A 27,579-nucleotide genomic window follows, 5' to 3' on the forward strand; every position below is an offset into this window, starting at 1 on the left:
AGCCATCACAGAAGAGTCCAGGTGCTGTTGCTGGAGTTACTGCAGACTAAATCACTTTAAAGAACCAGTGTAGGAGTCAAGTGAGCTGTAAATAACACTGCAGTTTGTAGAGCTTAAAGTTGTGAAGACTGGATGAGTTCCGCTGTTAAATACTGCTCTGCCATTTGGGTGCGCAGACAGTTTAAATGTGGAGGTGGTGTTCTTTACTGACTGCAGTCTTTCCCTTTCAGCCTCATGTTGATCCTCTGTGGGAACTTGGAGGGATAAACTAGTGGTGTACCCCTGCCTGCCGTAGTGGCATCTGGTGTTAACTCCTGCTTATTTTTAATCCTGAGTGCCACAGGTCGTGTGGAAGTGTATGTTTTTCTGTTTAGCTTCTGGTGTTAGAAAGCTGTTGGTTCTTGAAGAAAGAATGAACTGTTCTTGCAGTAGAGCCAACCTCTCTTGTCAATGGTTGAGTGGTACACGAGGCATGGTCCTGTTTTTTAAATGGGCAATAAATTTCCTTTGCAGCATGGAACTTACAAAGACAAATTTAGCCAAAGCAAATCTGGAACTGTTGGTCGTTTTCATGGTAAGGGAGATCAAAGCAGAACTCTGCTTCGCTGATTTCTCCAAGTGAGCTAATGAACTGAGTTTAAGAAACCAAGGTTGCCCTGTCCAGAGCAGAATTCGAATGGAACCTGGAAGGCTGCAACTAGAGCACAACTGAAATGAAAGATCAAATCAAAATAATCATTAATTTGAGATGTAAACATTATTTTGTCTGTCTCAAATACCTCTAATTTTATTTAAAGTAACATTGACAAAACCAACAACAAAACCAAAAAAATAAAGTTGAGCACAGCTCAGTGAAATGTGAGAAAGAGAATCTTAAACAGTTGCCATCGTGATATTTGGTTCTCAGGTATTTTGATCAGAAAAGGGGGGAGTTGAGAAGGAATGAAATTAAAAAAATAAAAATGTGCAACTAGAATTTGAATTTCCTTTTTTCTTCCTTTCAGGTGCACACTTACGTCAACACTACTGGGGTACAAGAGGAGAGGAAAAATCGATCAAGTGTGCATGCGCCACTGGAATCAAAGCTTTCAAACACTGAAACAACTAAAGTGAAAGAAGATCAGATTTGTACTGATGACAGAGATGCTCAGGTTCTCCTGGAGCCTGAAGGAGTCAAGTTTGTTTTAGGACCAACACCTGTTCAAAGGCAGTTAATGGAAAGAGAGAAACTGGAGCAACTTGGGAGAGACCAAGTTAGTGGCAGCAGCACAAACAACACTGAATGGGACACTGGATACGACAGTGATGAACGTAGAGAAACACCATCTGGTAACAAATTGGTGTATGAAAATATAAATAGGTTATCAATCCCTAGTGCCTCAGGGGTCAGAAGAGGTCGTTTGACATCAACCAGTACCTCAGATACCCAGAACATTAACAACTCTGCTCAGAGGAGAACTGCGCTGTTGAACTATGAGAACTTACCATCCTTGCCTCCTGTTTGGGAAGCCCGCAAGCTGAGTAGAGATGAAGATGACAGTTTAGGACCAAAGACCCCATCTTTGAATGGCTACCACAATAACCTAGATCCAATGCATAATTATGTCAATACGGAGAATGTAACAGTACCAGCAAGTGCTCACAAAATAGAATTTACACGACGTCGGGACTGTACCCCAACAGTCTTTAACTTTGACATTAGGCGTCCAAGTTTAGAACACAGGCAGCTCAACTATATACAGGTTGACTTGGAAGGTGGTAGTGACTCCGACAACCCTCAGACTCCAAAAACCCCCACCACTCCACTTCCACAAACTCCAACCAGGCGCACAGAGCTGTATGCTGTGATAGACATTGAACGAACTGCTGCTATGTCAAGCTTGCAAAAAGCACTGCCCCGAGATGATGGTACTTCTAGGAAAACTAGACATAACAGTACTGACCTGCCTATGTGAGCCTGGGAAGCATTAGATCATTTGCACCTTTTGTGAAGTTTATAAAATTGAAGATGCAAGTACTTTGCATTTCTTAACACTAACGCCTTTTATAGACTAATAGAACTTTTTCTGCATATTTCATGTACTTGTCTAACTAAAGGGAATTAATGTAGAGCAAGTATTCATTTAGGTAACACTATTTCATTCTACAGTAGTAGTAATTACTGCATAGCAGCATCACCACCTTTCACAGTGCCTCTTTAAATTGATTAGAGTCTGAGTGACATGCCAGTTTTGAATTTATAAATATTCTGGTCTGGTGCCTATAGTCATTAATGGCATTTATAACAGTTTTTAAAGCCTCTTGATATGTGTGTTTATTAGCAGGTAAACCTAATCTTTCAAGACACATATCTACATTCATTCCTCATTGACGTGGCTCCTTCAGAATGAAGTGTATGTAATTCATTAATTCACTCAGTTTGATGTACACCAGATATATTGGTTCATCTCAAGGGATATAAGCACCACACGTTTTTGTTGTTTTTCTTTTTTTTTTTCCTTCAAAGACCACATGGGTAAGAAGGCATCTAATTCCCAATAGTTTTAAGTTGTGTGATGTTTGAGAGGTCACATCGAAGTTTGTTGATCAACATTATGAACACATCTAATCCCAGCCTTAAGCTACTTCAGCTAGAAGAGAATTCCAAGTGGCATATCAAGTTCCCTGTGAAATCAGACAGAATTTTAATCTCAGTAGAGTTTTTTTGTGAAGGAATTCACAGGTTGGCTATATGAATTAAGGCTCTTTTGTCATTTCTTAGTTCAGTGTGCCTTCCTTTCGTTGCATTTGTGCTTCTTTTTATCTGTTCCGTAACGTTTTAAGAGTCTAAATTTTGTACATAGCTTTAATTATTGTTCAGGGTTGTGTATGTGTTTGTCTTACTCTCTGCATTTGTCAAAGAAAGACTCTTGAAGGTCAAATGTTTGTCTTTGTCCAGTGTTCTACTTTTTTTATGCCTGACGGAAATATCCCAGCTCTCCAGCAGCATGCATTATTGCACAACTGGAAAGGTTTATTATGCAGTCATTGTCTTCCTCTAAAGCATCAGACACAGGTTACACGGGAGGCAGGGTACTGGACTTGATAGTTCTTCATAGAAAATTGCACATTCTAGCAATGTGCATCCATAGTTGATAGTGTACTTTAATTTAGAAAGAGATGTAGTAAATTATCTGAAGGTAGTATTATCTATGAACATACTTCTTTTGCAGTTGGTGAACTTGGTTACAATAATAGCTGCTCAGTGTTACAGGTACATCCAGGTGGAATGTCGTTTGAGTATGCCAGATACTCCCCTCCCCTGCACCCTTAGCAGAACTTTTTTCTGTTTTTCTTTTTTTTTTTTTTTAATACTCTGAATAATTTTAGAATTCTGGCAGTATTGCAGGTGCACCTTGGTACTGGCAGCAGAAGAGATTACTCTTGAGCCTGTGATTGCAAAGGAACTAACACTTGTGAACTGGTGCGATGTAATATAACCCTTGAACTGTGTGAGGAAAAACATGCAAGAAAAGCCATCTGAAGATCTGGAAAAGAAATAAGGGTCTTCATGCAATATTTAAATTTAAGTTTTATTAAAAATATATATATATTTTCAGGTTTTTAAATTGGAGTGTATCCCTGTTCCTTTGTTAACGTTTTCTCTGTGCTTCTCTCAATTTAGTAGTGGCAGCAGTGGTAGCACCTGAAGTACGTGTTTCTTGCCACATCATTAAGGGATATCAGGCAGCCTTTTAATTCTGAAAAACTTTACAGACTGTACGGTACTGAAATACCAGATGCACAAAGAACAGAATTTACAGAAGTAAGGGATGGGAGTTGTTGAGACCATTACGAGGAACTTAAATGAGATAAATAATAATAATTCATTAGTAATCTCACTGTCAACCTATGCATACTCATGTGATAGACTTGTTGACTTGTGGGGAGAACTTGGTACTCAAGAAGGTAAAGGCTACCGTATAGGTAGAGGTTCTTACAGGTCTGCAGTGTTAATGCTCCTTCACATCTTTGCCATTGCTTCGCCTTATGCCAAGGAACAGTCTTGTACTGAAGAGAAATTACCAGGTGTTGCAAAATATTCACCGGTTGATGATACTGGTGTGATTCTTGTTCTTAGTTTAAGAACATGAATTTAAGTTCACTTAAATATGTGAGCCAGCCTAATGCTTCAACATGTGTTTTGAGGCAAATGTGTTTGATCTAGCTAGCTGCCTAGAAATATTTGGTCCTCATCTGTATAGTACAGGTGTCTCATAAATACTGATTAACTGAACCTTTAAAACATTCCTGTGAGGCAGGGAGATAATAGTCTTAATTGACAAATAGGGAAACGGAGGTTTACAGTAGATCCTAAGTGACTAGCCAGAATTAAAGGAAACATACCCCTTTTAGTTCTGGTGCACTGTCCCATACATTTATCCTGAATAGTATCAGATACAAGAGATGGTCTGAGTATTTTTATTTTTTATTTTTTTTATGTTGCAAGTTTCACAATACTTCATTACGGATGTTTTCTTAGCTGTGGCCCCCGGAATTCAAAACATCTTGAGGTTCTTGTGATTTCTGAATGCATAGTCTTGGCATTTTTTTTAATATTCTAAATGAAATATGCACCAAGCAGAGTTAAGCAAAAACCTTCTCTAGCCTTAATTATATTAACCAATCTGGTACCATATTTTCTAGGACTTTTTTTTTTTAACCCTCTTTTATTCTACAGATGGGATAATGCTTTCTTGTTGCAAACACACTGGTTAGTCCCTGTTATCTGCACTGCTCATCTTTAGCATTCTTTTTTATTTCTTTATTTTATGCCCCTTGAAGTAGATGTAGTTGCAATGCACTTTACCCTTTGAGACTTGGTAAATATTTTTTCAGTTCAGTCTCTTTAAAGGTTGTGATTTTAGATTTAGTGTCTGTAATCTAGGGTTCAGTTTTCAGCTGAAATCTCACTACAGTATTTGATCATATTTATATTTTGGACCCACAGGTATATAGACTGGGAAACAAATATGTAACAAATTTCTTTAGTAACTGGGATCTGTTAAGTTTCCATACACTAGCTCCTGCAAAAATGGCAACATCGCCTTCAGGTCTGCTATTCATCCACAGCATGCAACTGGCTGCTACAAGCACATTTGATGAAGAAAAGCCTTTAATTATAGATATTCCTTCAGTGCAATGATTTATGAAAGACGTTGGACTGTATCTTTTTAAGAAGGAAATTGAATTGATAAAAAAGACGTAGCAGTGACTAAAAGTAGGCAATAAATATTGTACTGGAAATACAGTTGGCGAGAATCTAATCCATTGGTTATATCACAAAAATATTTTTTCTCAAATTGATCTGAAGTGGCAGACTGATTTTAGTTTTGTGGTCTTTGTCAGTGACTCCAGAAAACAATATAAAAACGATCATTCTGAAACCTTTAGCTCTAATTGTAACATTTTTCCCCTGATAAGTAAGTTTTGCATATGGTAAGTGTTAAGTGTAATGGTGTGCATTGAAGCGCTACTCCTATTATAGTCTACAAAATTTTTGTAGAAATCTGAAATGTTTTAAGGATATATCATAAACTCCTTAATTCCTACCCCCCTTCCTTGCCCCCAGATACTTAAACATTCGTGTGTGTTTAAACCTCTGATGAGGGCTTTACTCTAAAAAGGGCCACAGAAAGGTCTAAGCTGTAGAAAGTCCAAAACAATGTCAAAACAGGGCTGCTCTTTTGCAGGTGACGGACCAGCAGTTGGTTTTGCTGGATTTATGACAGTGTATTGGCTCAGAATATGTTTTATGTATAGCCACTTCATGCTGAGACAGAATCACAATATTGCAGACTGTCTCCACTGTTGGGGAATTTAAGATGCAAGTTCTGATTAACTTCAGTTACTACTTTGAGCATATCATATGAGCTGTGTCTGATTTGGACCTCTATTTCTAAGCAGTATTCTCTTTGTGTAAGGTGGGATCAATGGTGAAAATCCAATTTTTGCACTGTACTAATTTATTTATTGGCTACAAATAAGATAAAGCTGGTTTAGTAGGATCTAATAGTGGACTCAGATCTGAAATGTTCCAGTAACCCCCAAGAAGCCAAAAGAAATTTGGTCCTGCAGTTTGACAGATAGAATTAGGTGTTTTTAGAATTTAATCATAAGATCTTTTCCCATCTTTTCTTTGAGGTAGTAATTCAGGCATTTATATTTGACAGTATTTACTTAATATAAATCTAAGTTCATTTACAATATCTTTATTTTAAATTCATAAACACTCCAGAAAAGAAAAGAAAAAAAACACCAACAAAACAGACACCAACAAAATCCGGAGGAAATTCCACCACAAAAGACTGCGTTAAGATGGAGTCAGGGTTGCTGATGTCCTTCTTGCATAGCATATATTGAAAAGATGGGAAGTCATGAGCTAATGTTCTTTCGCAATCTTTAGAAATTGCTTCCTCTTTTGGACAAGATAAGTGAATAAGAAAAAAATCTTAGCAGCTGTAACTCTGACCATGTGTACATTATATCTTGTAATATTGTGCTGTAAGGTATGTGACTAAATCTGTCAGGTGTCTTATTGAGGATATTATCCTAATGTGGTGTTTACTCCAGATTAACGCAGTATTTTGTTTGGAAATGTGTAGGTGTACAGATTGAATATGAGATACAAAGTTACCTTTAAAGTTGATGAAACAAGTGTTGGACATTTCTATATTTTTATATATCACAAAGGGCATTTTGAAAAATTTCTTGCAGTTTTAGTAATTATTTAGTGTGGTAATATACATATATTGTGGCAATGTTTTCTGATATATCCATTACTTTGGTGTAATTCTATTTTATGTAGCAAATATGTGTATATACAAAGGAGATTATGTAAAAATATGATTCAGAAATAGGCTCGAGCCCTTTGGAACAGGGACCGTCTTCCTCTGCGTCTGCAAAATACTTACTTAATGCCTTGGGGTCCCAGCCACAGCTCATGCCTGAGACCCGTGGTGACTGAACCGTCAAGAGATGAACGTGGAGGAGCAGCTCCTCTGCTATCCATGAGAAGCCTTAGCACGAAGGTGCCATGAAGCTCACCTTGCCGCTCGCTGACGCTGGGGCTGTGCCATATGTGGTTATTCCCAACCACCTGCCAACAACCCAGACCCCGGAGTCGGCGTGTCCTGTGCTCCAGTCCTTCCCTTTGGCAGTAGAAAAGGAAGTCTGAGGTAGGAGCTTTGATGTCATCAGGGAATCTTCCTTGCGAGCGTTTGGGCCTCATGCAGCACCCTTTGAAGCCACACGAGTGGTTCGTATTGGCTTCGAGGGCCCCTGGATGTGTTCCTACAAGATCAAGTTCTGCTGACATAACAGCTCTGTTACACCTGAGGACCTGGTTGGTCAAGTTCTTCAGGAATGGTCTAAAAATACTGTAAAAATATAAATATATTTAATTACGTGTACTGAAAAAAAAATCCTATTTGTTGTGGTCAGAGTTCAGATTACTATGTGAATTTTGATTTCTTAGTCATACTTGCATATATATTGCTTTAACTATTATGTATGAAAGAGGAAGTGATTCTAAAGTGTGTGAAAGATCAGGATTACACCTGTATTTTTAATGTTTGTGTTATTTAGGAATGGATGTCAGCAAATTTAACTCCATATTAATGCAGTTTTTTTGCATTAGAATATGTGTGTATATCATACACCCACATTTTATATATAATATATTATATATTTGGTACTAACTTTGTATTTTCCCTGAAATTTGCCAAATCCCGAACACAAATGTTCTCACTTGTAAGACTTCGGTACTTAATAACTGAATGTATACGAAATGCTCTGGTATGAAAGAAAGTAGTGTTGTACGGTATCCCACAACCATACAAATGTCTCAACCAGCAGGCATGTTGCCTTTTTCGCGAGTTACATCTCATTCCACTGCAGCATCACTTTACGTCTCCTGAAAAATTGTCTGTGTTTTAACGAAACTGCAGACCTGCCCTTACAGTACAGCTGACTACACTTCTAGCAGGAAAGCTGGCTGGTAGGAGTAAGAATACAATAGTCACCAGTGTGCCACAAATGCATTTTTTTAAATGCAGAAATACACATTTCTACAAAGGCCAAAATCTTATGTTGTATGTTCCTTTCTTGTCATTACATTGTATGATATTGTAAGATTATTGTATGTCCTAATTTGCATTATAAAATGTTTTTTCCTACTTTAAAGGCATAAATATAGCAACTTTGTATAAAGGTAGCTTTCTAGATTTTTATTTCTTTTATATAAAAAAGTCTAAACAGTGGGAGTATCATTGCCAAATTGTTTATAAAATTTCAATTAATTTGCCCTGTTCAATGGATTTGTTTTTACAAACATTCCGTATTTCTTTTATGAAAAAGTTATATTATACTATGCAGAAAGAGTGTATTTTTATGCCATTCCACGTTAATCTTAAAAAATAACTTGTTTTAAGCTGTCATGATTGAGAGAGCTTACCAAATGTGCATTTTTAAAGGTGTGTTATGTACTATGACAACGTTTCCCCCTTTACCAGTGCCAACTTCATTTGGAAAGAAAAAAAATTGTAGCATGGCAATAAACTATTGATTTTACATTGACAATATGTGTGGATTACTTTAATGCTTACCAGTGTTAGTGTTCCTGTGTTGTATTGCATTAATAAGAGCTTTTTTGCTTTGCTTTAAGTCATTGCTCCAGGTAGTTACCTAATTTTTTGCACATTTATTGCATATGAATTTTAGTAGTGGGAAGAAAAAACAGAACATGATGACCTGGAGTTTGTAATTTTTTTCTCCAAGCTTTTGTTTCATTTCTACTCGATTTATATTTTATCATTCTCATGTCCGTAGGACTGGATTTGTAGTAGTAGTAGTAGTGCTGCTATTAACTACTACCTTGTGAATCGCATGCCAGCAAGTTGAATGTACTCCTTCCTCAGCTATTAAGTGACTAAGATTTCACAAGGCCTAACTGTAGTTTGTCAGCATAGTACTGATGAGTTCATAAGAAAAATGCAAGGTTGAAGTCTTGTCCAGATGGCATTTTCACTTTCCTCTGGAGACTATAAAATATGGTGATTTATCAAAATTCGGTATTTGTCTCTCCTAAATCAGTGTTTTTGAGGCATAATTTCAATAGGGATGTTTCTAGCCAACAAATTAATAAACCCCCAGAAATTTCAGGAGATGTTTTGTTTACAGAACCTCTTAAGAAATGTTTCTTTAGCCATGCCTTTGTAAAAGGCTTTGTTCTCTTAACCCAAGAAGAAATTATAGATACTACAACTCCGGTCACTGGCACAAATACTTGCACAGGATATTTTTAAGTATCTGGGAGCCAGCAGAGGAATACCAGTTGGAATTAATTCCTGAGGAACTTGTCATACAAACCTTTTTATATTTTGTTGGTGTGGCCAGGTAACAGATTTATTTGTGTGTGGAGAAACCAAGAGGACCAGGCTTGGCTGTGATCGCGCACATCTGCTGTACCAGACACGGACGTCGTACCCAGAGCCTTAGCAGCGGATTTTTTATGTCTTTTAATGTGAAAACAAAATTTTATTAGGTGGAAGAGTGCAGGGCCGTCTCCCAGGTCTAACTCTGCTCCCTTTTGAGGGGTGATGTGGGTGGTGCCATGGCACAAGTCGGGGAGGGGCTGTGACGCTCAAAGGACACCAGAAGCTGAATTTAAAGTTTTTGGTACTTAATTTAATTTGAATTTAAAGTTTTTACCCTGTTCAAGAGCTGACCTCCAGGAACTCGACGACATTTTTTAAACTGGGGCGACCACAAACTGCTTTGGGGCAGGGTCAAGTTTGCCTAGAAAAACGCTTTTATAGAAATACAACTGAAATGCGAACGGAAGCCGCGGCTCTTGGCAGGCAGGTTTGCAAGGCGCAGCGAGAGAGACCCGGCGCTAATTACAAACGGTTAATGAGCGCCCCTGCCCCGCTGAGGCGCGGACTACATCTCCCGGCGTGCCACACGGCGCCTGCCCGGGACGCCATTTCCTGCGGGCGGCCCGGGCGCGGCGGGGCTGTGCGGCGTGGTGCGATCGCTCTGCGGCGGGGACCGGCGGCGCCATGGTGAGCGGCGGCCAAGGGGACGGGGCCCGGGGCCCGGGGGCGGCCGGGCGGGGAGGGAGGGAACGGCGGGGGCGGCCTCGTGCCCTGCCCGCGCCGCGGGGGGAGCGGGGGCGGCGCCGCCGCCGCCTCGGGCATGGAAGGTTCCAGAGCGCGGCCGTTGGGGGGGCGGCTCCTGGCAGGGGGGGGCTGTGGGGGTGTTCGCAGCCCGCCGGGTGCCGTCCTGCGCAGGGCGATCGGGGGAGCCTGGATGGCCTGCAGAGGGCCCCGCCAGCCTCAGCCATCCTGCGGCTCTGTGAGGAACCACGGGGGGCTGGTCCCGGCTCGTTCAGGGCCTTGGATTCCGTGCGAATGCCAGTCTGTGCTCTGAAACCACGTGTTTGTGCCTCCGATAATGTGATTTGTAAGGAAACGCCTGAAAAAAAAAAGGCCTAACACAAATGTTCAAGTACTGAAATCCTACATCCTTGTTGTGCTCAGTAACCAGATTTATCGGGTTCCGCTGGCCATCAGCACAGACACCGCCACAAAGCAAGGTGCTCACCACGGTCTGTCAGGCCTGGAGATGTAACTACCAGACTACACGGTGCACAGTCATGCGGTAGATTACAGTCTACCTTACAATCTCTCCGTTACGTGAACAGTTTTTTAAGAAAAAGTCAAGCTTTGTTTGCCTCAGGTAGATTTTTCCAGCATTGTTCACCTTGAATACACTTTTTATCAAAACCAAATGGGGTATGAAAATAAATCATTTCAGTAATACAGACATTGTTTAGGTTGTTAGTGCCAGCTATTTGCTTTTAAAATGAAGTGATTTATAAGAAGTATTCTGATGCTGTTTTAGGCATCCATTTCCCTTGCACCCGTGAACATTTTCAAGGCAGGTGCCGATGAAGAAAAAGCAGAAACAGCTCGGCTGGTGAGTTTAATAAATCGGTGATGCCCTGGGCAATTAAATTTTGTGTGTTCTTTTGTTAAATGTTTTTCTGTTAAGTGTACTTTCAGTTCATATTGATGTAGAGCTTCCTTTGTCTCTTAGTGTTTTGTCTTGTTCCATGTCTCTGAACAGAAGATAGGAAAACTGTTCTGTCTATACAGACGGAGTAGCCGTATCTTAGCTCAGAAGGTTCATATTTGTTGGAAGGCTTTTCATTTAGCCACGAGACACGGTTTTATGGTTACTGTGAAAATTAAGTGTATTTGAGCTGATTACCAAAATACAGCACTCTAGAAACTTGGAATCAGACTCTTGGAGTGTGGCTGTGGAAGGGCTGGGTTAAGATCTCACATCTTCACTGTGTGGGTGCCTGAGCATGGCACAGGCTGCCCAGAGAGGCTGTGGAGTCTCCTCCTTGGAGACCTTCAAAAGCCGCCTGGACGTGGCCCTGGGCAGCCTGCTCTGGGTGGCCCTGCTTGGGCAGGGGTTGGACAAGTGGGCTCTAGAGGCCCTGCCAGCCTCAGCCACTCTGGGATTCTGTGATTCCCCTTTGGAAGATACGGCCTAGCATTTACTACTTATCTTAAAGTAGAAACAAATCATTTTCTAATGGGTATTTGCTTTCATTTCAGTCATCCTTTGTTGGTGCAATTGCTATTGGTGACCTAGTCAAGAGCACTCTGGGGCCTAAAGGCATGGTAAGATAGCTGCAAGTTCTCAGTGGTCATACTTGTTAATTTAATTTTAATGGTTATAGTACGTTTTCAAACACTGTCTTGCATCATGTAGGACAAGATTCTGCTAAGTACTGGGAGAGATAGCACGGTGACAGTGACCAATGATGGTGCAACCATCCTGAAAGCTATTGGAGTTGACAACCCAGCTGCCAAGGTCTTGGTTGGTGAGTTTTTAACAGCTTGTCATTGTTGCACTCGGAGTTTTTTCATTTGCAGCTTTATTGTATAGTTCTTACTTATTTGTAGAAAAGTATTCTTCACATAGTGTGCAAAATTGAGGGGGAGGTTAGAAAAAGTCCTGAAATAAGGAGACCAAGGTGTTGAAAGAGTTGTGGAACTCTGTGAAAAATAAATTTGAGGTATGTGCTGCTCTCACAAAGCTATTCTGATGTCTCCTTAACTACCCTCAACCCTTGCTTGTCCCTGGTGTCAAAAGGGATGAAAGACAGCTGTGGCTGTCTGTCTTGAGAATCACAGAACGGTTTGGGTGGGAAGGGACCCTAAAGCCCACCCAGCTCCAACCCCCTGCCATGGGCAGGGACACCTCCCACCAGACCAGGTTGCCCAAAGCCCCATCCAGCCTGGCCTTGAGCACCTCCAGGGATGGGGCACACACAGCTGCTCTGGGCAGCCTGTGCCAGGGCCTCACCACCCTCTGAGTGAAGAATTTCTTCCTTATATCTAATATAAACCTACCCTCTTTTAGTTCAAAGCCCTTCCCTCTTGTCCTATCACTACACCCCCTGACAAAGAGTCCCTTCCCAGCTTTCTTACCGGCTCTCTTTAGGTACTGGAAGGCCTCTGTAAGGTCTCCCTGGAGCCTTCCCTTTTCCAGTCCTCAGGCATGGGGAGAGAGGGGGATAGCTCTTGTCCATTGACAGGCTGGTACTGGTGTCTGTTGTAAATGAAGATAAGGAATTCCATGGATGCTGAATCTGATTTCATCTCAGGTTTTTCTGTGACTTATAGTTTGACAACTTCTTTGTCAAGGAGCAAGGTTCTTTTTTTTTTTTTTTTTTTGTTCCGTAAACTAATGTGAGATAAAAACACTTGCACTTTATAGCAGTTAGAGCATGGTATTTTGAATCAAAACATTAATACAATGGCTTCCTCTTTCAGATATGTCAAAGGTTCAAGATGATGAAGTTGGTGATGGAACTACGTCTGTCACAGTGTTGGCAGCTGAATTACTGAGGGTGATGTATTAAATTTTTTCAAATGTTTTTATATTTGACAGTGTAGTCCTGTGACTACACTATCCTGAAACGTCGAAGTGTTGTTCTGTCCCAGGTCATTTTCTGGATTTTGCACTAAGCAGGATATAGCACTGCTTAATTGTGAGGTTCAGGCCTTTTTCACAACATTAAGGGAAAAAAAGGCATGTTAAATTCTGCTGTTGTGTGCACAAGACTTGAATTCATAATGTTCCTTTAAACACCGCGTACCGAAGACTGCCAAACTCTAAATTGGAAATTACTATGAAAGAGAGATGTCAGAAGTGAGGAACTCAGCAAAGCTGTGCCAGTGAATCTAATGATCAGAGTTCCTGGATTTGAGATCAAGAAATCTGAGAAATTATCCCATCAGCTTACCAAGTTCCTCACAAAACTTTTGGAGAAAAAAAAAATTTGAAGATCTTTTGTTTGTTCGTTTTTTTCCCCACAACTACACCTTAACTTGCAGTTGTAGGTGAATGGGAAACTGATCTCAAACGTGAAGTGAGAATTCACTTTAAGTATGTGTCTGGCTACTGTTCATACTGGAGCTAAGATTTTTTTATTAATCAATATTTCTAGAAGGTATTCCAAAGGCAGATCATGTTCGCCTAGACTGGAGGGGAAAAAAAAGTGCCAGTATGGTGGCTAGAATAATCTCCCTTTCTTAGGTCTTCACTTTAATTTGATTGTTACAACTCTTGTGCTTTTGGTGGCGTTCAGAATTTTCTGATTGCTTGTAAGTGCCTTTCCTAGTTAATGTGAATGTGCTGTGGAAGAAAGCTAATTATTTGTTTTATTTTAAATAGGAGGCAGAATTGCTGATTTCTAGGAAGATTCATCCTCAGACCATCATTGCAGGTTGGAGAGCAGCCACAAAAGCTTCAAGAGAGGCACTTTTGAAAGCAGCTGTGGATCATGGGTTAGTAACGTACATTGGCAGTAACTCTTTATAAACCATACGAGGTTAAAGCTCACTGGAGAGAATTATGTAGCATTGGAAAATTCTTTGCGGTCTTTTAAGCTGAATATGTGAATTTAACAGTTACTGAAAAGAAGACTACTTTTGAGTTGGATGAAGTACAGAAGCTGTATAAAATTATTTAAAATTGCTTGCAACATGCAGAATCAGAAAATAAGCAGTAATTTTCTTCTTAGGACAAAAATCAGAGCTGTTATTTCTGATTTCATACTCTGATTTTAAATATGTCTATTTTCTGTGTGTGACAGCATAGACTTTTTCAAAGCTGAATGGAAAGGTTTTGTTCTTAAAACAGTTGATCTAAACTACTTTGTAGTAAAATTGCACATCACAGAGTACTAGTTCAGTAATGTAGTGCAAATGGTAGAAGGTACTATGAAACGGTATTTTTTTTAAAGCCTTAGTGTGGCAGAGAAGCAGCATCAATATCTAGTTACATAACCTAGTCTCAAGAAGCAGTTCCCTGGTATCTGAACGAGTTGTGCAATTTCTCATTCTGCCAGGCAAAAGTGTAGATTAAATGTTTTGCTATATTTCATAGCCAAAAATCTTAGAGATACCATCTTGACATACCAAGTTGGTGATAGAATGCCTGCTATCGTGGTATTTGACCAGAATGGCAAAAAGTGGGTATGTCATTGTAAGAGTGAGTTGATTTTGTTCGTTGTTGGTTGTCCTTAATTTCACAAAATACTATCTCAACAAAAATGAGGTTAAAATCAGCTTCATACTTTACCTGTGGCTTCTTCAACTTCTGTATGAGTATGGATCTTACTTCTGCTTAGTGTTTTGAGATAGGCATATTTGTGTGCCTTTGTGTCATTTAGGAAAAATGCGGGTGTCAGAATGTCATCCCTTTAGCACATAAATATGTATGGTGTCTCGCACCCAGGAAATAAACCTCTTCTCACAAGGAACTCCTAATCTAACTGGGGTTTCAATAGAAAGTTTTTTCTTGGGACACTGGAGGAATTCTGTCATTCCTCAGAACGGAACATAGTACAGATCTGGTACAGATACACGTGGGTTAGGAGGAGCAGGGAGAGACTCTCAGTGTTAGGTGAGTGATAATGAAGGCTGTCAGACACAGACCTGCCCATATAACTGTACCGGCTTTATTGCAGCGATGATGAAGCGAAGTTCCGTGAAGACTTGATGAACATTGCGGGAACGACTCTCTCATCAAAGTTACTTACTCATCATAAAGATCACTTTGTCAAGCTGGCTGTAGAAGCTGTTCTTAGGTTGAAAGGTTCTGGTAATCTGGAGGCTATCCACGTCATTAAGAAACTTGGTGGAAGTTTGGCTGATTCTTACTTAGATGAAGGTAAGTCTTTGTATATTGGCTGGAAGTGTGCTTAAGAAATGAAATTGTTAAAAGTCATACATCTCTATACAAATTTGTTCTAGAAAACTTTGTTGTAACTAAATTGAATAATAATATTACTAATTATTTTGCAATAATTTAAATGAACTGTTCTCCTTTTTTAATATGAAGTCTTAAAAATCTTTTTCTTACTATACAGGGTTTTTGCTTGATAAGAAGATCGGTGTAAACCAGCCAAAAAGAATTGAAAATGCAAAGATTCTTATTGCAAATACTGGCATGGATACAGATAAGATTAAAGTATGTGACAGAACTGCTGTTCTGAAACAATATTTTCCATACATAGAATTCATTTTTTTAACTGAATTTGTTTTCTTTGGTTTAGATTTTTGGCTCTCGCGTCAGAGTGGACTCTACAGCAAAGGTAGCAGAAATAGAACAGGCAGAGAAAGAAAAAATGAAGGAGAAAGTAGAGCGTATTCTTAAGCATGGAATAAACTGCTTTATTAACAGGTATGTTTTGTTGGAAGAGGGCTAGAATTTAGAATGCAGTCACAGAGTAGCAAGATTTTAATACCGTATATGTGTGAAGAAGGTTATCCCTAAAATTAGGTGATCTTACCCAATACTTAATTAATTGAGTCACTTCAGTGACACCAGAATTTTCACGTTCCCTCAAGTGTGGTGCAGTGTCATCCCTCCCCTCTGCTGCTTTTTTATTTTTTTTTTAAGGCGGAAGTGTTATTTCATAAGGGATCCATGTTTAAATCCAGTGAGCATCACAATCTAAATTACATGTTTTTGATAGCAGTGCACTTCTCTTTTAAACTGTCATGATGCAAAGCATTGATATGTTTAATAATGTGAGAAGTGCTTCTGCCTTTCAGTAATTCTCATTTGAGTGGTTCTGTAGTCTGCTAGGAAGCTGGTTAACCAGCACCGCATCAAAGGATAGGAATATAAGAGTTGCACTGGTTACATCAGTAGCAAAAATTTACACTTAAGGGGTACTGCACATCTTAAAACTCCAAAATCGGCGTTAATTTTAAGAACTAGTATGGATTTATAAATCTCAGTCTCTTCATCTGTCGTGTTTCATTCATGTACATGATGTTGTAGTGTAGACAGTGAGCAAGGAGATGCTTGACAGGATGCTATATGGATCTAAAGTAGGAAGAATCTTCTCTGTACGTAGTCAGCAATGCCAGCTGTCCCTTTTGAAGGTAGATTAGGAGCGTCTTTTTTTGACAGACATGGTGTGTCCCAGCTTCTGCTAAATTTCTGCAACACCCAGTCTCTAATTTGGAGGGGAAAAATAGTTTGGTCATTGACCCTGCTTTGAGGGGAGTGGAATACATGCAAACAAAGAGGCACATGCTCTTGTCTGTGGCCTGCTCTCTATGGCCATTCATTGTTCCCACAAAGTTGTATCCTGTTTGGATTTTATGTTGGTAAGGAATTAAAGAAGTTACTTTACACCTTGTAGTGCGCCCTGCTAGGATAGGCAACTAAGTGGCTGGCGGGCACTTAGGATCAAAGAACTCAGAATTTAAAGCATTGATAGTGTGTCTTCGGGGCAGTGTATTTCGAAGCTACAGGACATTGAAATTTTTTGTAGCTTATGTTTTCCTGTCACTGCTGTTGGTTTGCTTCTGTGTGGGTGTAACTTTCTTCACGTGGCTGGTGCCTCACAAACAGAGTGTTTGGGCAGCTTGCAGAAAACTATGTCCATACTACTGAGAATCAGGTGTCCTTTGTTATTCTGGTAACAGAGGTTTTAAAGTCTTTTTAAAGGTTTGTTCTTTCGGCAATGTGAGGATGTGACTTTGTTTTAATTGCAGGCAGTTGATCTACAACTACCCCGAGCAGCTCTTTGGGGCCGCTGGCGTCATGGCAATTGAGCATGCGGACTTCGCTGGTGTGGAGCGCCTGGCTCTTGTTACAGGTTTGTGGAGTACCTTACTGGGTGCAGCTCGGAGGGTCACGTTATTTATTTGGCCTTCGGTAAATATTAATGGTTGATCACCTAGGTTTTACTTCCTTTTTACTATTAAGCTGATCTGTGAATGGGAGAAGTACTTAGCATAAGCTTTATTTTACAGAACTTAGTACAAACATATATGGAGGATTCTATGAAATTTACCGTAACTAACTTGGAAATTAAGTTGCTGATTTAACTGCTATATAACTGTTAGTATTCTTTCAGGAGCAGGTATAACTTGGTTTCTATCATCAGTGTATTATACTTGTAAAATGTTCGTTTTGATTCTGAATCCTCCCTGTGCAATGATTTAAACATGTTTTATCCAGCAACTGTGAATAAAGTAACATCTTACTAACTGGAAAGTATAGGTTAGCCAGTTAATATTTTTCTTTCATGTTTTAACAGTACTTTATGATTAAGCCCCTGCTTGATAAACTTTTGAAATGTTTGTTTTCTGGGGAAAAGATAAAAGTTAGCCATAGAAAGTGTAGGATGATAAACCAACAAATTCATTTCTACTATCTTCTTATAAAGGGCTGTTGTTTGATTGTAGTAACAGAGAAGACTAAAGAGTTATCCTCTGTTAGAATTGCGGGCCTGAGTCATCAACTTGAGGCGGACCTCAAATAACATAAGCATCTTGGACATTTTTAGTAGTGGTCAGTGTAAATGTGACTTTAGGAACTAATCAAAATGAAACAGCTTCTGGAATGCTACAGATGATCCTCATTGCCTAAATTCCAGTTAGAGGTAGTTAGCAGGAACATATTAAAAATAACTAATTATGGTAGTGATCAGTAGAATGGAGTTTGCTTTGCAGGGAGAATGGAAAAGATACTGACTAGTTCAGGCTAGCAAAACTAAAGTTGCAGTTTTCTGCAGCCGTCTGTAGGTACATTGACACCAGCAGACACTTCAGTGAGAGAAACACTGCTTATGTTCTGGAACAAATTCAAAACAAATTTTATAGGTAGAGCAAGTGGATTGTATTGGACCACAGTGGATCAAACAGAATAGCTGAAAAAATGTGACAAGCTTTTCGTAAGGACAAACTCAACTGCAAATCTGATCTTTTCTTGTAGAGCTACAGCTAAAGCAATGCTATTAAGCTAATATGGATTAATAGAGCATCCATGGGGAATGAATACATGTAAATGGTTTTCTAATGGGAATAGCAAAGTACTAGAACAGTGTTTCGTTCCAGGACATTCTGCTCTTCGTAATGTCTGTTTCGTTTATGATATGGGAGTTTATGAATGGTGCACAGCATGGCTGCCGTGACATGCTGCTAGACTCATGATTTGGGAGAGTGATGGCCAGTCATTTTCAGCTGCGTAATCAGGAAGGCAGGATTAATGCTAGCACAAGTTTCAAAACAACAAATTTTGATTAAGTAGTTTATGAACATTTAATGAGTTAAATAGTTTTAAAAGTTTAAACAGATTTACATTGTAATACTGTCACAACAACATGTATTCTCTTATCTGGGCAGAACTCAAAAGCATTACAGCTACTGCAGTTCTTGTGACATAAAACAAAACATTGGTGGTTTAAGAACTTGTCAACATCAGTAGGAAGTTGACATGCTTTGGTGTTGGAAAAATTTGATTTATCACTATTGTTCCCTTTATTTTTGTGCAATTACAATGACTTTTTTTTTCTTAATTTAGCCCTTGCTTCAAAAGGTGTTTTCATTTTGACACTTCAATAATCTCACACTTGTAGGTGGTGAAATTGCATCAACCTTTGATCACCCTGAGCTGGTAAAACTAGGAAGTTGCAAGCTTATTGAAGAAGTCATGATTGGAGAAGATAAACTCATTCATTTCTCTGGTGTGGCAATGGGTGAGTGTTTTACCAGGAATGGCACGTTGTAACATTCGTGTTAATGCTTTGCTAACGCTGTTCAGTTACCAGGATGGCATAGGTAATGTGTAATGATTCAGGTAGCCATTTTTCGGAAAGCCTTGCTCTTCAGTGAAACACTAATCCTTCAAAGATACGTGTTCATTGTTGAAATTGTTCATTTACATAATGTTAAACATTTGCATAAACACTTGCAAGGATGGGACCCAAAATTTCTGCTTTGTGTGATTGATGAGAAAAGTAGCAACCTGTCATGCTTTGAGAACTTGATAGCTTGTTCTAATAAGTGCAGATAGTGTAAATGTCTCAAAACTACAGCTTGGAAAAAAAAATCATTTTCTACTCAATTAAATAAGGTATCTTACAGCAGTTCACTGATAAAAGCAATGGCGTAGTGTACGTTGTTTCATTCTACCTGTGAAATGTCGTCACGCTTCCTGCTTCCTCCTCCACAAACTGATCTCTTTATGTAAAACTTGACTGCAGTGATAGCAAACCTGTTACAAATGCCTTGTGACCGCCTCTTGTTGTGTCATGTTAACAATCTTGGTCTGGCTCTTGTTTTTGTTTGTTTGTTTAAAATCTTCTTGTGTTTAAACTTTTTCAGGTGAAGCTTGCACCATAGTTCTGCGTGGAGCAACACAGCAGATTCTAGATGAAGCAGAGAGGTCTTTGCATGATGCTCTCTGTGTTCTTGCTCAGACCGTGAAGGACACTAGAACTGTTTATGGTGGAGGTGAGTGTTAGATTCTTTATAATATGGCCATAAGAGACGTTGTGTTACTATTCAACTCATAAAACACCTGTTTGTCTTCAATGAATAGGTTGTTCAGAGATGCTGATGGCTAACGCTGTTGCAGAACTTGCCATCAGAACACCTGGCAAAGAATCTGTTGCAATGGAGTCCTTTGCTAAGGCTTTGCGAATGGTAAGTTTATTTAGTCAGATTGCTGGACTAATACATGTAAAATTTCAAGAGCCAGTTGCTTTACTAACTTCTGATATCAGATGGTTGCTTCTCTCTTTCCAACTTTAGGTTTTCTAAAACTAAAGAAGTGAAATTTAGCAATGTGCCTTGGATGAATGATGGGGAAAAAAAGTTACTGTTTTCTATTTGAGAAAAAAGTATTGGTATTTTAATAATAGCCTTTCTATAAAAGCCCTTGATTCTATTTAGTTGTATTCATTCTCTAGTACTATCTAGAATTTTCTAGACTTGTATTGGAGGTTTTGTCTTAGCAGAAAATAGAATACCACAAGAAAAGAAGTTTATAGAATATTACTGTGCTAACAACAGACTGTCAATTTGAGGAAAACTGCCTTCCAGCTTCTCTATTTTAAATTAGGGAAAACCGTCCTTAGGAAATTAAAGACTGTAAGAAAACATTTCTCTTAAGAAAATTAAAGAGTGTCGTAAGACTTGGCATTGCCTCTTCAGGCAGCATGTGCAGTTTTTGTTAACAGAACAATCTGGTGGCTAATGCTAACCAGCAAGCTATGGTCTGAAAGTAAATCCTCCAGTTGTAGTCCGAAGTGATCAACAGAAACAATTTCTTTCTGTCCGTGTAAAACAAGGTGACAAATCTGCTCTCCTCTGCTGTCTTACAGGGCCTTAAACAAAAGGGAATAACATCCTTAGAAGGGTAGTTTGTTTTTTCTGACTTCTGTTCAATGTAACAGATCATATGTCATGTTGTTGATACTTGCTCTTCTTGAAATGGAGTAGTACGATAGCAATATCAAAGTGTATGTGTGATGCGTAATAGGGATCGGTCTCTGCCTTAATGAACACCAACCTGTGTTTACCCCTTAGATCCCAACGATAATAGCCGATAACGCTGGCTATGACAGCGCAGATCTGGTTGCTCAGCTCAGGGCTGCACATAGCGAAGGGAAGACTACCTACGGACTTGGTGAGGAGTTTGATAATGCTTCTGTTACTGGGTTGCTGTTTGGGGGGGGGATTAGATTTACAAAGCTTGGTCACATCTGTTTCTCACTAATACATTCAGCTGAAAGAACTGTGGTGATGCCACAGTGTGTGCCTACCATCTGTATTATTTTAAAGTCTATATTACATAGTTGCACTCCTGTGGCTCTCTGAATCTTTTTGGATGAATTGTTTTCTTGGTGACAGAAGCCCCTGTGCATTGAAGTTAATTAAGAGGTACTTACATTTCTACTTGCTTGTGTTGCAGAACAGGGTGATGGATATGATGACTTTTCACGTGCAAAGCAAACAGAAATATAACCATACAATGTAACACTGCTTTATCATTCTATCAGGCTTTTCATGGTAGGGTGAATGTGTTCGTGAAGGGGTTAGTTTCCACCCATAAAACCATGTGCCTTAATTGCATTGGGCCTAGTCATATGAAGCTCAAAAAGAAAGGCACGTATTTAAAAAACAAACAAACAAAAATTTCAGAGAAGAGTGTTGAAGTTGATATACATAAGGAAATGGTGCTGAGAGTCCCATTGGGTATCATCTCCTTTTCCCAGTGGAGTTTTCATCATTATTTTTTGTATGTAATTGCAAGATGCTAGGCCTTGAAGTGAAATAATTTTAAAAATATTTCCTCTACTGTCAGTGTGGTTCATTTGAGGAGGTAAACTGCCCTATTGTCAGCTTCTTGTAATTTCCTTTAAAATAAGCGAGGAGAAAAAAGACTTCCTAATGTATCTCTTCTTAAAGATATGAAAGAGGGTACCATTGGAGACATGGCAGTCTTGGGAGTGACGGAAAGTTTCCAAGTCAAGAGACAAGTTTTGCTGAGTGCAGCTGAAGCAGCAGAAATGATTCTTCGTGTAGATGACATTATTAAAGCAGCACCAAGGTACGGCTACCTGTGTTGGTCAGTTACAATGGCGTAGGGTAATCTCCATCAATGGAAGAGTAACTGCAGAAAAGCCTCGCGATAAAAATATCTGAAATGAAGACAGACATCTGACATGCTAATATTCATTCCGTATGATTTTTTTTGCATTAGTATGACCAGGCCTTTACAGCAATCAGCGCGCTTACAGTAGCTGCCTAGTGAATCTTAAGTCACCAGCTATTCAAGTGCCATTGCAGTACTAAGCCATCTGCAAAAGTGGCTGACCAAAATGTAAGGGATTTTTCTTTTGGGGAAATTTGTAGTTAACTGCAGCTGCTTCTGAAGTGGAATCTGCAGCTAGAACAAAAGTGCTTTTGTTATTAAGTATGGGAAGAAATCCCACTTGTTGGCAGATTATCCTGCGTGTGCCCACTACGAGGTAGTTTGCACTGTTTTGTGAATCACTTTCTTACCACGCAAAGCTGGTGTATTATCACAATAGGTAGCACCATCTCAAAACTGTGAGATAAAACTAGTATTGAAAGCAAAATATCAACTAAAAATTAAAAATAAAGGCAGGTGGGGGGAAGCTGGTCAACCTCAGTGTTTTCTGAGTGTTATGATTTTTTTTTTTCCTCAACAGAAAACGTGTCCCAGACCATCGCCCATGTTAAATTTTCTCCAGTACCTGAGGATGTGTGGACCAGATCTCACCGAGCAGTTTTTTAAATGATTATTGTGAGGTTATGGAACGGAAGCTTGAGATGAGAGCTCCATCAACGGCAAGAAGTAACTGCCTTCAGTTGATTTTAACTTATTTCAGTTTACATGTGTTGGGGGGAAGATTTACTTGTACAACCCCTGTTCCTTTCCAGCTTCCACCTAAAATACACTGAAATAAATAAAATCATATTCATCACAGTTGCACTTGTCTTTGTGTAGAACCAAGAAGTGCAGTTTCATTAGAGAGGGAGATGCAGTTTGGGGGAGAGAGCAACGTGCTGGGCCAAATAGTCCGTGTGTGTGTCTGTCAGGTACCAGACTCGGGCTGGCTGTCTTTACAAACACGGGTTGTTACAACAGGAGGGCAGCTGGTGAGAGATGCGCCACGCTGCATCACATTCCTTTTCCTCTTCTCCACTCCTTTCCCCACGTGCCTGTTGTGACCCATCTCTTTATATTCCTTCCTATTCCAGTAGCTCCCGCGGTGCTAATGTGTGTCTCTATTGCACTATGTCCTTTATTAGGAACTCGGACTGTGACGAAGTCTGATTCCTGCAGCAGTCTTCAGGTAGATTTTTGATTCTGAGCAGAGAGGAGTGCAGGTGCCCCCATCTGAGCGGTGGGCTGTAGAGAGGTGCTCGCTGGGTGCTGTGACGCCACTGACCCTTCCCGGTGCACCGCAGCACCTTGGTGAACAGCAGGGGCAGTCTGCCAAAGCAGGAAGGTTAATCTGAAATCAAGAAAGTGTGCAAACGTTTTTCTTCCTGAAATGAAGCGAATCTGCTTATGGAAAGCTCCTCCAGCCTCGACCTAGACTCTCTTCTAATCACCCAAATTGAAAATACTGTTAAGAGTAGTGTTAAAAACAAACCTTTAAAAAGCAGGTGAAAGTGTATCTTCCTCCACCCTCTCAGATAACTAGAGTACCAAGTTAGTTCCCCAGGAAATGAAACACTGACTGTTGATGAAAGCCCCAGATTTTCATCCCATTGAATGATTTCCTTTGTAGAAAGAAATTGTTGGAAAAAGCTTAGACAGAGAGCTTGGAAAGTTAGTTCCAAAGAAAGACAATCTAGCTCAGTGAGAATCTAGTACACTTTATTTAATTTAATGAATATAGCGAGTACGCTATGTGGGTACCAGCCAGATCCAAGCGCGCACTTCATTTAACAAGGCAGCCAGTGCTAACGGAGATTATATATTTCCAGAGAATTTTTAAAGAATGTAAATGACGTTAAGCAGTCACAAACTGGCATTGACTCAAACCTTTTATGGGAAGCCAAACTGTCACTTCTGCGTGCCGTGCTGGAAAGACAGTTCCACTTGACAAGCGAGGGAGAGGGGGAAGTGGCTGCTCTGTACCACCAAGGGCTCCCCACCCTTCTCTAAAAAGCTGTCTTCCACCAAACCCAGCGCTCAATGCTGTGGAATCAAAAGCTAAAAATGTAAAGTCACTTTGAGCCAGGTTTCTATTCTGTGCTACACCATTAAACCAAAACGTACTGGAAAGTTCAGTGCATTTCTAAGGAAATCTGAACAGATCTGAGGTTTGCAAGCACCCAAGTCCAGCAGCACCCTGCTGGAGTTCATTGGGTAAAGCTTGCCTCAGCTTCAGTTTCTGTGTGAGTCTGAAGGCGCAGGCTCCCAGCCTTACGTTTCCTTCACGCATGTTACCTCTGCAACGATTGTGGTTCTCCCGTTTTAGTCAGGGCTTTCTGCTACCGCATCAAAACTCAGCACGTACAGCTGCCCTCACAGGCGGTGTGGTCAGCTACGTAAGACCAATCATAAAAAAAAAAAAAGCATGTAGCTTTCCTCACTGTCATTTGAAATGCTAATTAGCAATAACAAAACCAGAGTGGTCACAAATTTTCCAGGAAGAAGACAGCAGCTGTAAGAGGAGAGTTCTCCGGTACGCGTTGCTTCCTTGATAGTGCAGCCAGGGCTCCGCTGCCACGTACCACGCGGTGGGCAGGGAAACCTCCGAGCTGTTACTTCTGCTGCTGCCCTTCAAACAAGTCACTGAGACAAGTGCTGTGGGTTGCTTTAAAGCTGTAGCTCCCAGCAGTGATCTTCACCGTGCATGGTGGCTTCCAGCTGGGCTTGGACACCTCAGCAAGGGGAAAGGAGGGAAGGCGAGCCCACGGGGTTCCTGTGGGGGGAGATCAGGGAGCCCGTATGTGCTCTGCACAATCCACCACAGGAAACATAAACCCTGCTGTGAGCTCCGAGTGGTCCCCACAGAGGGGGAGAGGGAGAAGTCTTCGCTCTGGAGAGCGTGCAGAAGAGGGTGGCTGTAGAAGAGCGTTTTGCTCTGAACTGGTGCACCTACCCTGAGGTCTTCCAGGCGGCACGATGCCTTCTCCAAACCAGCAAGCGAGGGATGGGCAGAGTCTGGGCAGCACCGTGGGTGTGCTGCCACCTCTGCTGGTGGAGGTAGCTGAGCAGCATCACGACTCGGCTTCTGGCTCGGGCTTGTCAATAGGAGGTGTCGACGGTCTCTCATCAAGCGTGATTTCTATCACTGCCCCCGACCGCTTGCGGGGTTCAGGGCTCTCCTCCGACCACCTCCCCACCCTGCGCACCCCTTTGGCCACTTTGGGTGCGTTCCTGCAGGGGTTGTGGTCGTAGATGACCAGCTTCAGGCCGGGGAGGTGAGCCAGGCTGGGGAAGAAGCGGATGGCGTTGCGATCCACGTCGATCACCTCCAGGAAAGGCATGTGCAGGAGCACGGGGGGAAACTCGGACAGCAGGTTGCCCGAGAGCCAGATGGTGCGCAGCTCCTGCAGGCCCCGCAGCTGGGCGGGGAGCGTGCGCAGCGCGTTGGAGCCGGCGTGCAGGGTCTTGAGCAGGCTGAGCTCGCACACCACCTCGGGCAGGTGCTGCAGGCAGTTGGACTCGATCCAGAGGGTCTTGAGGTTCTGCAGGAGCCGGAGCTCGAGGGGCAGGCTGCAGAGCTTGTTGTTGCCCAGGTAGAGGATGCACAGCTGCTTCAGCGTGCACACCACCAGGGGCAGCGCCTTGAAGTTGTTGAAGTCCAGCGCCAGGATCTGGAGGTTCTGCAACTGCTCCAGCTCAGGAGGGAGGTGGTTCAGGTTGTTGTCGCTCAGGTACAGCTTGACCAGCTCCCTGAAAGAGCAGATGTGCAGAGGCAGCCTCCTTAGCTGTCTGCCGCTCAGATCCACCATCTTGTCCACTGGCATCTCTTCCAGGTCTTCCAGGAGGTACTTCTGGCAGTCGTCAGAGGGCACAAAAGCAACTATGGCTTTCAGGCTGTTGCCCATCCTGGGACCTTCTTTGTGCAGAGACTGACACAGCTGTGAGGGACGAGGCCAGCCTTGGTTTCCTGCTGCTGTGCACTGGCCTGCTGGTAACTCTGTCTTCCCAATATAAGGCTCTGTTTACATGGCACCAGGCATTAATCTCAAGGGCTCTGAAATGTTTCTGATAACTGAATGAGTGTTCAGTGACGGGGATTACGGACACGATGGCTGAGAGTGCAGGTCTCCCTCCCTGCCTCACACACATGCTCAGGCCCACTTGGCTCTCCCAGAAAACATCCCATCTCCCCTCTTCCTGCATGCTCTCGACATTCTCCAATTTTTCCTCAAACTATTGCTTTGATGGAAACCCTGCTCCTCCTGGTTTGCTGTGGTTGTTCTGTCTGTGCAGCTGGTGCTGGTGGTGGGGATTGACTGGAGAAAGCAAACACCCCAGAAGACCAAATTTTTAAACTAAAAGGATTAGCTTTAATTAAACTTTCAGTGGAAATGTCAGCTATAATCTAATTGTTGTTTAAAATACCTGTTAAGACTTGACTGACTTTCCAGACGAGTGGCACTTTTATGGATTTGCTTTGCAAGGTGCCAAATACATAATTTAACAGTGTTACTTGCCACCCAGTACTTATCTCAAACCTTTAACAGAAATACTTGGCAGTCTGCTACCTTTAGCTGCTCCAGTATTTATGTTCCTAATTTAACCGTGTTTACTATAGCCTCTGGCACCCTTAACTGTGTAGGGCCTTCTTCATTAGATCGTGTTTTGCTTCTTGTCTGAATCCCAGCTTAATACACTCGCTGTCACAACTGTCCAAGGCTGCTCTCCAGACACCTTCCAACTGTGTTACTGCAATCCGCAGACTAAAACCTGACGAGAAACTGCCATGGATTAATTATAGCCAGAATTGTCCTCAGTGACTGGACAAAGGGAACCATCACTCCCATTTTTATAAAGGGTAGGAAGGAGGACCTGGGGAACTACAGACCGGTGAGCCTCACCTCTGTGCCTGGGAAGATCAAGGAACAGATCCTCCTGGAAGCAGTCTTAAGGCACATTCAAGACATAGAGGTGATCCAAGACAGCCAGCATGGCTTCACCAAGGTCAAATCCTGCCTGACCTAGCTGGTGGCCTTCTGTGATGAAGAGACTGTATCAGTCAACAAGGGCAGACCAACCAGTGTCATCTACCTGGACATCTGTAAGGCCTTAGACACAGTCCCACGCAACATTCTTGTATCTAAATTGGAGAGAGATGGATTTGAAGGGTGGACCGTTTGGTAGATAAGGAATTGGCTGGATGGCTGCAGCCAGAGAGAAGGGGTCAAGGCTCTATGTCTGGGGGGAGGCCAGTGATGAATGTTGTCCCTCAGGGGTCTGTCTTGGGACCAGTGCTGTTTAATATCATTGTCAATGACATAAACAGTGAGATTGAGTGCACCCCACGCTCAGCAAGTTTGCAGATAACACCAGGCTGAGTGGTGCAGTCAATACACCAGAAGGAAGGGATGCCATCCAAAGGGACCTGGGCAGGCTGGAGAAGTGGGCCCGTGTGAACCTAATGAGGTTCAACAAGTCCAAGTGCAAGGTGCTGCACCTGGGTCGGGGCAA

General features: G+C 41.4%; 3 protein-coding genes across 7 annotated transcripts in view; 2 read left to right on the forward strand and 1 right to left on the reverse strand.

The window, feature by feature from the left end:
• FRS2 (fibroblast growth factor receptor substrate 2) overlaps positions 1-8,619 on the forward strand; it is a 55,981-nt gene extending 47,362 nt beyond the window's left edge. For all 4 annotated transcript variants that reach the window (XM_083824646.1, XM_083824645.1, XM_083824644.1 and 1 more), the window contains exon 7: positions 1,005-8,619. In XM_083824646.1, the coding sequence (XP_083680772.1) occupies positions 1,005-1,955 (951 nt within the window). In that variant the 3' untranslated portion in view covers positions 1,956-8,619. The remainder of the gene's footprint in view (positions 1-1,004) is intronic.
• Positions 8,620-9,944: 1,325 nt separating this feature from the next.
• On the forward strand, positions 9,945-22,887 carry CCT2 (chaperonin containing TCP1 subunit 2). 2 transcript variants are annotated; one of them, XM_083824682.1, is made up of 16 exons: positions 9,945-10,103; positions 10,945-11,019; positions 11,670-11,735; positions 11,827-11,938; positions 12,894-12,970; positions 13,798-13,910; positions 15,095-15,297; positions 15,497-15,597; positions 15,683-15,810; positions 17,139-17,242; positions 19,007-19,126; positions 19,755-19,883; positions 19,972-20,075; positions 20,961-21,060; positions 21,843-21,984; positions 22,610-22,887. In XM_083824682.1, exons 1-16 carry the CDS (start codon positions 10,101-10,103, stop codon positions 22,638-22,640), a joined length of 1,608 nt encoding a protein of 535 aa, XP_083680808.1. In that variant the 5' UTR covers positions 9,945-10,100; the 3' UTR covers positions 22,641-22,887. The 2 variants fall into 2 exon arrangements, with proteins under 2 accessions (XP_083680808.1, XP_083680807.1); XM_083824681.1 differs by lacking the exon at positions 9,945-10,103 and adding an exon at positions 10,524-10,779.
• An 879-nt stretch (positions 22,888-23,766) lies between these two features.
• Positions 23,767-26,706, reverse strand: LRRC10 (leucine rich repeat containing 10). The gene has a single exon (XM_083824701.1). The coding sequence runs from the start codon at positions 25,971-25,973 to the stop codon at positions 25,140-25,142; it is 834 nt and encodes a 277-aa protein (XP_083680827.1). The 5' UTR covers positions 25,974-26,706; the 3' UTR covers positions 23,767-25,139.
• Positions 26,707-27,579: the final 873 nt, after the last annotated feature.

This window comes from Anser anser (assembly GCF_964211835.1).
Source record: "Anser anser genome assembly, chromosome: 1".
NCBI classification, from domain to species: Eukaryota; Metazoa; Chordata; class Aves; order Anseriformes; family Anatidae; genus Anser; species Anser anser.

Excerpts from the sequence above, each read along its gene's own strand:
- CCT2 (XM_083824682.1), top strand. Across the intron at positions 11,020-11,669 it reads AAGCAGAAACAGCTCGGCTG|TCATCCTTTGTTGGTGCAAT; the intron begins GTGAGTTTAATA and ends CTTTCATTTCAG. Across the intron at positions 11,939-12,893 it reads AGCTGCCAAGGTCTTGGTTG|ATATGTCAAAGGTTCAAGAT; the intron begins GTGAGTTTTTAA and ends TTCCTCTTTCAG.
- LRRC10 (XM_083824701.1), bottom strand. The coding sequence starts at position 25,973 with ATGGGCAACAGCCTGAAAGCCATAGTTGCTTTTGTGCCCTCTGACGAC.